The sequence below is a fragment of the Trematomus bernacchii genome, unplaced genomic scaffold (assembly GCF_902827165.1).
Source record: "Trematomus bernacchii unplaced genomic scaffold, fTreBer1.1, whole genome shotgun sequence".
NCBI lineage: Eukaryota > Metazoa > Chordata > Actinopteri > Perciformes > Nototheniidae > Trematomus > Trematomus bernacchii.
This window is the reverse complement of record NW_022987593.1, coordinates 16,586,210-16,597,143: the sequence shown is the minus strand read 5'-3', so window position 1 is coordinate 16,597,143 and position 10,934 is coordinate 16,586,210. Positions and strand designations below refer to the sequence as shown.

General features: G+C 39.6%; 1 protein-coding gene across 1 annotated transcript; it reads left to right on the top strand.

Annotated features, from left to right (window-relative positions):
- Nucleotides 1-848: 848 nt before the first annotated feature.
- LOC117481875 (butyrophilin-like protein 2) lies at nucleotides 849-10,136 on the top strand. The gene is made up of 6 exons (XM_034129802.1): nucleotides 849-900; nucleotides 3,605-3,934; nucleotides 7,672-8,007; nucleotides 8,229-8,303; nucleotides 8,446-8,547; nucleotides 9,102-10,136. The coding sequence occupies exons 2-6, from the start codon at nucleotides 3,778-3,780 to the stop codon at nucleotides 9,158-9,160; spliced, it is 729 nt and encodes a 242-aa protein (XP_033985693.1). The 5' UTR covers nucleotides 849-900; nucleotides 3,605-3,777; the 3' UTR covers nucleotides 9,161-10,136.
- Nucleotides 10,137-10,934: the final 798 nt, after the last annotated feature.

Below are 10,934 nucleotides of genomic sequence, written 5' to 3'. Positions count from 1 at the left end.
TAGTGCGCTGATCTTTGAATCAGGGGGATAGCAAGTTTGAGTCCCACTGCAGTCAGCATGTCGTTGTGTCCCTGGGCAAGACACTTCGCCCCGAGTCGCTCCTGTGGGGATTGCCCACAGGAGCGAATGTATGTAAGTCGCTTTGGATAAAAGTGTCTTACAAGTGACATGTAATGTTTAACAATTAGGGGTTCAAGATTTAGTAACGAACTGAAGTGAATGAGCTTTTGAAGGTAACTAAAGCTGTCAGACTGTACATATATCCCTCTGAAATGTAGGGGAGTAGAAGAATAACATTGAAATGATACAGTAGCACTGCCTAATGCTAATGCAAACTAAGGGGTTAGTAAATGAGGGCTAAAGGTCCACCATTATAGCTTTTTGCTTTTTCTATTAATCTTGTTTTGCTTATTTAGAACAATTGTTTTAAGGGTTTTCTGAAGTAAATTCCCTTTTTGGCTAATAAATAAAATAATGTATTAATATAATATCTTAGAAAACAGGTTTTACAAAGTGCTTTGACAATAGATTAGATTTATTTAGATTTATTTTATTAATCAGATTTTGGCTAATAGTTTTGTCAAAGCAGCATGTAAACAAGGAATTGCAAATAAATAAAAATAAATATAAACGTATACTAACAACAGTTATTAAAACGCAATAAATATACACAATAATTGTGGATAAGGCGGGAGGGTTCAGCTGAGGGTAATCATTTACCAGGAAATTCCGCCAAAATGTACCTTTTTAAATCTCCCGCGGACTATCAGCCAATCAGATCGACCAAAAAAAACCCGCCAAACTGAAGTGACCTAACCCGAGACTCCGCCCACTTTTCGTTTCTCGTCACATTCTACAGACAGCTTTCAACATGTGGACTACTCTCACAGTTTCTCTCAGGTAATAATCTTACTTATACTTTCATTTTATTATATTTTATAAACCCAAGTAGGGGGAATAATATTGAAGAAGATGTAGTTCAGTCTTTAATTCATGATTTTAGGAGGGCTCGTGTATTCTCTGCAGGAAACCTTAATATCTGTGCTTGTTGAACTCAGTGACTACAGGTTGAACTGCAGGGAGACTAACATGTAATGCTCAATACTCTTTAATTCAGGATCCTATAGTTGACTTTCCATTGCAGTTACTCTCCCCACATTTTAAAGAAAGTGGTGCTTTTGTCAATGTGGGTAAAGTTATTGTACAGCTTGCCTTATTGGGTAATTGTAGGACCTGCCACATGTCATCTTATATCCTAAAAATAATATAGAAGTTTAATTCTATTATTAAAATAAATGCTCGATATACAATATTAAATAAATATACTCGCCAGTTTTTTGCTTGCACTAATAAATCTAATGCAGTTTAATACAATAGTCCTACAATAACAACTCTGATACCTTCAGATCAAATGTTTTTATTTATTAAAATAGTACACCATTCTTCTCCTCTTCCTCCTCTTCCTCCTTCTGTTGGCGGATGTCAAACAGCTTTGAGATGCATTTGCTGCCACCTTCTGGACTTGAGTGTTGATCAGCAGAGCTTTCAGAGGTGGGAGAAGTAGCCTACTCAGAGTAAAAGTAGAAGTACTCAGATCTTGTACTTTAGTAAAAGTAGAAGTATCAGAGTGTAGGAATACTCTGTTACAAGTAATAGTCCTGCTTTCAAAATGTTACTCAGTAAAAGTAGAACATCAAGAGCATCATAGTTACTTCACAGATGTGGATGAATGATGTGAAATATAATCAAGTGTTAAATCAGACTTTAGTTCCACCTGGAGTAAATTCACAAGCTACCCTGCAGTATACAAAGTCATTCAAACTAGCTGCACCTTTACCAGCTTTGAGAACACTTTCATGATCAATCATTATAAAACATATCATATATATTATTCTGAAATGGACCAATCTGCACAATGACTACTTTTACTGTCGCTACTTTAACTATATTTTGATGCTAATAGTTTTCTACTTTTACTTGAGTAACATTTTGAATGCAGGACTTTTACTGTAACAGAGTATTCCTACACTCTGGTACTTCTACTTTTACTCAAGTACAACATCTGAGTACTTCTACTTTTACTCAAGTACAAGATCTGAGTACTTCTACTTTTAGTGAAGTTTAATTGCATCTTTATTTTTCATTATAAAATTAAGAAACAAATATACAATTTAGGGTTTGATTTTATAAATGTGGATTTATGAATATAACATTTACAAATGAATTACAACCGGATACGTAGACAATAGAAAACGAAAAAACTACAGGGCGGTCTCAGCGGATGTCGAAACAAATGTCACTTCCTGTGCATCTGGCGCGGGATTTAGGATTGAAACGTAGTATATAAAGGATTTAAAGCAGAGCCAGTCACAGCTTTAAGCCCAGCTGACAAGCGACACGTTTCTATTCAATCTTCTTTTTAATTTAAGTTGTTGGTATATCGGTTTAATTATGTTGCGGAAACTACTTATGTTACTGAGTATTTTCGAGTTTGCTGAGGGTAAGTTGAACTATAACGTGACATGTCAACACTGCATGAGTGTGTAGTTATTTACAATATAACGTGTTAGTAGCCTACTATGTTATTGTACTGACATCGGTACTGTTTTCTCTATTTAAAGGTTACAGGTACAACTTTAAACTAAGTTATTTTGCAGATTTGGATTTTAATGATATGAAATGTAATCAGTCAAGTATTGATCATAGATTGTATTGTTTGACGTGTTTGTTAAACATACTGTACGCAATGGCCGCTGGCGCCATGTTATGTTTGTTATTGTTGAAATGTCAACATGAGATGTTGGTTAAACGCTTTCATTTGAGCTTTTAAATTACGCTTAGAGTTTCAACTGTGTTATTTTCCCTAAGGGTGATTATCAGCAAGAAGTGAGATGTTTTACTCAAATATAAGTTTAAATACTACAGTGTAAAAATACTCTGTTTATAATTAAAAGGCCTGCATACAAACTGAAAGGGCATCAGTAGGTTAATAAGTAATTATTGTGTGTAATGTCTAATTTTATAATCATATACATACTATTACTGTATTATTATAATTCACTTGGTAAAGGTGGAGCTACTTTAATTACTTTATAAACTGCTGATTATCTTAACCTATAATTATATATCATAGTTTATGTATTAGTAGTTTTATCTGAATATGTCAGTAATTTATGTTTGTTAATTGTAGTGGAATTAAAAGTTCAATATTAGTTTCCAAAATGTAGTGGAGTAGAATTATAAAGTAGCACCAAATGAAAAATTACCCCAAAATCCTACTTTTATGCGGTACTCAAGCAACTACATTACACCACAAATTAAAAAAACGTTTAGGTTACTCTCCCTTAGTTACATTTTACGTATTTTTCCTCATAAAAACTAAAGTGGATTTTTGTAAACAAACATTTAAAAGGTCATTTTGAAATATTTGGTAGGGATGATGTGGTCAGGAAATGTATCTCAGTGAATGTGGAAGATAATATGGATGAATAATTTTACTGCAGTTTTTTTACTTGAGTTTTTGTTTTTTAACATGGTTCAATCTCAATGATTTAAAAAGGATAGCTTTTCTTTTAAAACTGTTTCTTTCTTTCTTTTTACCCAGGACAACCTGCATGTCTTCCCTCTCAGCCTGTCGAGGCCGTGGAGGGAGGATCTGCGACTCTTCGGTGTCGTCTGGACGAACCCATCGACCTGTCCTCTGAAATAGTGGAATGGAATAGAGGGAACGGTCACGTTCATGTTCATCGAGGTCAACACAACGACCCTGACCCCCAGATGCTTCAGTACAGAGACAGAACCACTCTGAATCATGGAGACCTGACCACAGGAGTCGTGACTCTGACCATCTCCAACATATCTCTGTCTGACAATGGATCTTATGAAGTCTATCTCCCAAAGCTGAAGGTCACATGTTTGACTCACCTCACCGTCGGTAAGAGTTTAATACTGAACAGCCTGGAAGCTCTGAGAGGCAAGTGAGAAACAAATCATGTCTGTTAAAAGTGCATGGAGAAATTAAGACTCACCTGGAACAAACACATGAATGTTTGTTCTCATTTTTAATGAACACAATCTGGTGATTCAAGTTTTTAAGTTTCATCTAAATAGTTTTCTCTCCTGTGTTTATGACTCTTTTTTTGTTGCCTTTTTTATTTACTTTGTCATTTTTAATTACAAAATTAACGGTGACATTATGTGAAAAAGATTCAGACAAATAACCCGAACATTATGATTATCTAATACTTGTACCAGGAAAAAAAGTTTAGATGAGGATAATCTTTCAAATCTACTTTTAAAAAAGGCATCTCTGAAAGAGGATAGGAGTGAAGGGTTCCACTAACTAACTTTCTAACAACGAGTGAATATTTAAAGTGTTTTCTGTCATGGTGTTCGTTGTCACAAGTGGCTGAAGTGCGTTAAACAGAAGTAAAGCGTTCATCTGTTTCTTCTGTGCTAGTCTTAATTTTGCAATGCACGCTAAACACAAGGTACATATATCGCATGTAACGGTACGTCCACGCGGTTCCGTCGCGTGCTTCAACGGAGACTCTTCCCATTCACTTTGAATGGGGTGACGTCACGCTTTGCCGAACTGCATTGTGGTTCCGTCCCGTCGCTTTGCCTCCGTTGCTCGCTTCGAAAGTTGAGAAAAGTTCAACTTTTCAAGCGTCTACGGAAGCGCCAGCCAATCAAATCACATGCCAGTACAAGCGCTAGCCAATCAAACCGCGTGCTTGTGTGTCCGGGGCGGGAGATTCATGTGATTGGTTGTTGGTCGCACACCAGACACGCCCACAAGCTTCAACGCAACGGAACCGTGTGGACGTACCGTAAGCAAGTAACATTCATTACAGTCATGGCTTTCTTCATGGCTGACATGTATTACATCATGACATGTTTCTGTGGCGACTGAACTCCCAGTGAGTGCAGCCGCGTGGACGATAAACTCTTAGCTGTGATGCGTTCCCACTAAAGGGGTCCGTACTGAGGATAAAGTTTAGGATGTTTAATTAAGAAACAAGAACCAACCAAGGTCCAAACAGTCAACAGAAAATATCCAAGCTAATCTCCCCCTCATTGTAATTCCACTAACCCCCACATACACCAGGTGCTCTAAATACCAGAAACCGCACCATGTGACAAATACCTGAGATGATCAGTTACCAATGTGTGTTGTGTTGACAAATAATGAGAATAACAAAACAACAAACACAGGCTAACTTAGCAAGTTTAGTCTAATAAGTTTCAAACTGAGGTCAGATCGATGCTCAGCGGCCTCTGCTGGTAAGAAAGCTCAATAAGAAACATGTCTTTTTAAATGTACTACATTTTGTATTTATAGTTATTGAAGCTTTTTTCTATTGTATCTGCTGTGCCACTTTTGCTCTAACAGTTACATGATGTGATTTAACCACCAACGCATCTCAAAGGTCACCTATTATGCAAAATCCACTTCTTCATGTCTCTTCGACATCAACATGTGTCCCCTCTTCTTCATGTCTCTTCTACATCAACATGTGTCCCCTCTTCTTCATGTCTCTTCTACATCAACATGTGTCCCCTCTTCTTCATGTCTCTTCTACATCAACATGTGTCCCCTCTTCTTCATGTCTCTTCTACATCAACATGTGTCCCCTCTTCTTCATGTCTCTTCTACATCAACATGTGTCCCCTCTTCTTCATGTCTCCTCTACATCAACATGTGTCCCCTCTTCTTCATGTCTCTTCTACATCAACATGTGTCCCCCTCTTCTTCATGTCTCTTCTACATCAACACGTGTCCCCTCTTCTTCATGTCTCTTCTACATCAACACGTGTCCCCTCTTCTTCATGTCTCTTCTACATCAACATGTGTCCCCTCTTCTTCATGTCTCTTCTACATCAACATGTGTCCCCTCTTCTTCATGTCTCTTCTACATCAACATGTGTCCCCTCTTCTTCATGTCTCTTCTACATCAACATGTGTCCCCTCTTCTTCATGTCTCTTCTACATCAACATGTGTCCCCTCTTCTTCATGTCTCTTCTACATCAACATGTGTCCCCTCTTCTTCATGTCTCTTCTACATCACCATGTGTCCCCTCTTCTTCATGTCTCTTCTACATCAACATGTGTCCCCTCTACTTCATGTCTCTTCTACATCACCATGTGTCCCCTCTTCTTCATGTCTCTTCTACATCAACATGTGTCCCCTCTTCTTCATGTCTCTTCTACATCACCATGTGTCCCCTCTTCTTCATGTCTCTTCTACATCACCATGTGTCCCCTCTTCTTCATGTCTCTTCTACATCACCATGTGTCCCCTCTTCTTCATGTCTCTTCTACATCACCATGTGTCCCCTCTTCTTCATGTCTCTTCTACATCAACATGTGTCCCCTCTTCTTCATGTCTCTTCTACATCAACATGTGTCCACTCTTCTTCATGTCTCTTCTACATCAACATGTGTCCCCTCTTCTTCATGTCTCTTCTACATCACCATGTGTCCCCTCTTCTTCATGTCTCTTCTACATCAACATGTGTCCCCTCTTCTTCATGTCTCTTCTACATCACCATGTGTCCCCTCTTCTTCATGTCTCTTCTACATCAACATGTGTCCCCTCTTCTTCATGTCTCTTCTACATCACCATGTGTCCCCTCTTCTTCATGTCTCTTCTACATCAACATGTGTCCCCCTCTTCTTCATGTCTCTTCTACATCAACATGTGTCCCCCTCTTCTTCATGTCTCTTCTACATCAACATGTGTCCCCCTCTTCTTCATGTCTCTTCTACATCACCATGTGTCCCCTCTTCTTCATGTCTCTTCTACATCAACATGTGTCCCCTCTTCTTCATGTCTCTTCTACATCAACATGTGTCCCCTCTTCTTCATGTCTCTTCTACATCACCATGTGTCCCCTCTTCTTCATGTCTCTTCTACATCACCATGTGTCCCCTCTTCTTCATGTCTCTTCTACATCAACATGTGTCCCCTCTTCTTCATGTCTCTTCTACATCAACATGTGTCCCCTCTTCTTCATGTCTCTTCTACATCAACATGTGTCCCCTCTTCTTTCATGTCTCTTCTACATCACCATGTGTCCCCTCTTCTTCATGTCTCTTCTACATCACCATGTGTCCCCCTCTTCTTCATGTCTCTTCTACATCAACATGTGTCCCCTCTTCTTCATGTCTCTTCTACATCAACATGTGTCCCCTCTTCTTCATGTCTCTTCTACATCAACATGTGTCCTCTCTGTGTAAAGAGACTCTGGAAGTTTCAGGAACAAAGATTCTCTCTCTTTTTGTCCTGATCAATGATGTCATAACGATGTCTTGGCTTGTGTAACCATTAGCCAATCAGCAACCCCCCCCCCTTATCACCTGAATCTCCTCCTAGAGCACCATTGTGTTCTTTGTAACCAAATCTCTCTCAGAGGGGCGTGGGGAGGGGCTCCTTATTTTCATCTAAAGTAACAGACAGAGAATCAGCACTTTGGAAACAGGGCTGAAACAGAGGGGATTATGGGATGCTGCAATGATCTGTTTGGTGTTTCAGCCAATCAGAGACAGGTTCTGTATATATCTGAGACCTGTAATATATTGATGAAGAACAGTAAAATAGGGGACCTTTTAAAACTAAGTATTTTCTTTAAAGTCTCTAAAACTGTCCAAATGTTCTTCTCCGCAGCACTGCCTCTTGCATGTCTTCCCTCTCAGCCTGTCGAGGCCGTGGAGGGAGGATCAGCGACTCTTCAGTGTCGTCTGGACCCCCCCATCGACCTGTCCTCTACAACAGTGGAATGGAATAGAGGACACACCCGTTACGTTCATGTTTATCGAAGTCGGCGCGACGACCCTGATTCCCAGATGCTTCAGTACAGAGACAGAACCACTCTGAATCATGGAGACCTGACCAGAGGAGTCCTGACTCTGACCATCTCCAACGTATCTCTGTCTAACAATGGACCTTATGAAGTCTATCTCCCACAGCTGGGGGTCAGATGTTCGACTCACCTCACCGTCGGTAAGAGTTTAATACTGAACAGCCTGGAAGCTCTGAGAGGCAAAACAATTACCAGCATATCAGCATCTTTTGATAACAACCAACAAACCCCACAAAACTCAAAGCCCAAAACTCACCTTAAACATTACAATGTGTGTTTATGACTTTAAGAAACAGGAAGGGGAAAAGGGTTTTGATAGATTTATTGTTTTTAAAGGTTTTTTTCCTCACTCTTTCAACAGTAACAAAGGAGCAAGAGAACCAGACCAAGAGGAACGACTCCAGCACAACCTCACCTCCAGCTGGAGAGAGAAATGGTACATTATTTAAAAACCTCTGTAGAAAAATGTAGTGTCTTTGTCCCTCTGGGTAAAGGACAGTCTGATAGTGGGAGTTGATGTGAAACTGCATCACCTTGGCTCTTCTTGTAAACTGAAATCTCCTCTGATTGTATTCCAGATGCTTCAAACAGAGAGGCTGGTCGTGCTGCTATCATTCTCACAGTTCTCCTGATTCTCTGCGTTCTCGTTGTTCTGCTGGTTCTGAAGAGTGGGAAGATCCGTAAGTTAAAAAACAAAACAACTCCTGCTTCATAAGGCTGGACGTGATGGAGGAAAACTAATATCACAATAAGTCTGACCAAATATATCCCTTGATTTTGTAACTGCAGTTTAGATTTGACTCATCAGTAAAGTGAATATAACGGCTTAGAAATAACTGAACAGCAATAATTGTTTGGTAATTTCAGAAACTCACTCAACTATAATTCAGCCTTTACTACCATGCAGATACAAATGAACATATGCAGTATAACAATATCCAGAATCTATGATTATATCTACTTTCATATGACAACATGGATATAAGATCATCACTATAAGGCCTGATGCATGTTTGGTAAACCAAGATTACCAGTGAAACCAGTAGGTGTTGCTTTATTCCACTAAACACATGTGCTGCTTTTTGGCTGTAAACATTGCAGTTTTGTCTTTACATGAAATATCACATGCTTCCTGTCTGAGTTTTAGATTTATAAAGTAAGATTGAGATGACATGAATTTGTTATTTCACTTTTTCATTTGACATCTCTCCCAAACTTGGTTTCTCTCTTTCAGAGGGATGGATGGAGACGCTCAGAGGAGGGAAGGACAGACAAACAGACGGTGGGGAATGAATGCGAAAATAAAAATCTGAACACGGACGCAGAAACTGGAGACCTGTAGAGAAACGGGTCAGAAACCTCTGTCTGATAGTTACCCGCTGCTAAATGTTCAATTTTCCTGCTGAAAACTAACCAGATAGATATTATATCCTCTCTGCTGGCAGAGGTACAAATATACAGGATTAAAAACAATGGGACCAATAAAAGGGTCATTCCTGAAATGCAGGACATTTTTGGTCCCACCTACGAAATGTCAAATAATCCTTGCCTGAAAAAAAGGAATTTATTTCCAACCCTGTTACTATAATAAGAGTAATTAGAGTTAAAGGGTAGCATTTCCTGCAGTTCAGTGTATTACCTTTAGTCAGATGTAATGTTTACGTGTAATTTAGCATAATCTACCTGCTTTACATGAATCTTATTTTCCCAGATTATGAATTGCCTTTTTTTATCGGCACCAGGGAGCCTGAGCATGTTCAGTTTGCAACAACTAACAATATATCTGAACAGTTACCTCAAAATGAACAAAACGTTTAAGTTATATTTAGATCAAGAGTTTAATAGACATTTAAAAATGTATTTAAAAGTTCTAGCGCACCACTGAGCGCTGATTAAAAGAAACTAATAACACATCCAATAAGAAGTGAACCTTTGATGCCTGAGCTGCCTGAAGTGAAAATAAATTGATGAGTAACTTCCTGACAATCTGGAAAAAAGGGTTCATTTTTCAAAAGTTCTAATTCTGGAATGACCCTAAAGTGAGTTGTGAGTCCTCGGCCCAAATATCATGTTTTCCATGAGCCTAAAATGACCAAATATCTGTACCTCCACTCAGACTGCAGACATTCACGTCCTCCTCAGGAACATCGTTCAAACTGTGACCAAATACGTGCAGAACTACTGACGTTCCCATCGAGATCAGGCCCCCAGGAAGTGCGCCGGACTCTGTGCCCAAAATTCGTTGTGTCCAAACGGCGGTACTACAACTTCCGTATCAGTCCGTGACGTCACCCGGCCCAAAACAACTTTTCCCCATTGACTAACATTGGGAAAGAGACGTCTGTAAATCAGCGGATAATTTTTTTTAACTAAATACACTACCCAATATGAACTGTTGTATAGCCCTTATTAGAATCATTCGGTCCTTAAAGGTAGGGTAGGTAGGTTTGAGAAACCGGCTCGAGATACACTTTTTGTTATATTCCATGGAATGCTCTTAACATCCCGATAGCAATGAATATCTGAAGTGCTTTGACAAAAAATCCATAAAAAAATGTAATCTGTGGAAGCCGTAGAACTGTAAAAAGCACGACCAATCATCTGAGCCGGCCCGGCTAAAGTAACTGGATGGCCTACCTGCCTGTCAGCCTTCCATCTGTGCACAAACTTATCTCGTGCCCTCATTGGTCATGTGCGCGTTCGTGTGTGTTGGAGGAGGGGCTCTATAAGGAAGTGGGAGATTTTCTCCGGTTGTCTATTTTCAAATTCTAGCGATCTCGAGCTGGTTTCTCCAAAATTACCTCCCCCACCTTTTAAAGTTGTAAAATGCACTAAAAGCCGAATCTAGATTTATTCTCTCTCTCCATTCATTCTACTGAGCCGAGAGTGGGAGCTCGGGGGGCGGGGCTTAAGGGGCGCATGCTCTATGAGCGCACATACGGGTTCTTCTGCTCTGACAGCCAGGCATGATGGGTAATCTGTGACGTTTCGCCCTCTCAAAAGTTGGGCCATTTTGCCTTCATGCGCCAATGAGCAGCTCTCATAGGAAAGAACGAGACCCCGCCTC

Bases quoted from the DNA above. Each gene is read 5' to 3' on its own strand.
- LOC117481875 (XM_034129802.1), top strand. From the start codon at position 3,778: ATGCTTCAGTACAGAGACAGAACCACTCTGAATCATGGAGACCTGACC. The intron at 3,935-7,671 runs GTAAGAGTTTAA...TCTTCTCCGCAG, and splicing joins TTTGACTCACCTCACCGTCG to CACTGCCTCTTGCATGTCTT. The intron at 8,008-8,228 runs GTAAGAGTTTAA...CTCTTTCAACAG, and splicing joins TTCGACTCACCTCACCGTCG to TAACAAAGGAGCAAGAGAAC.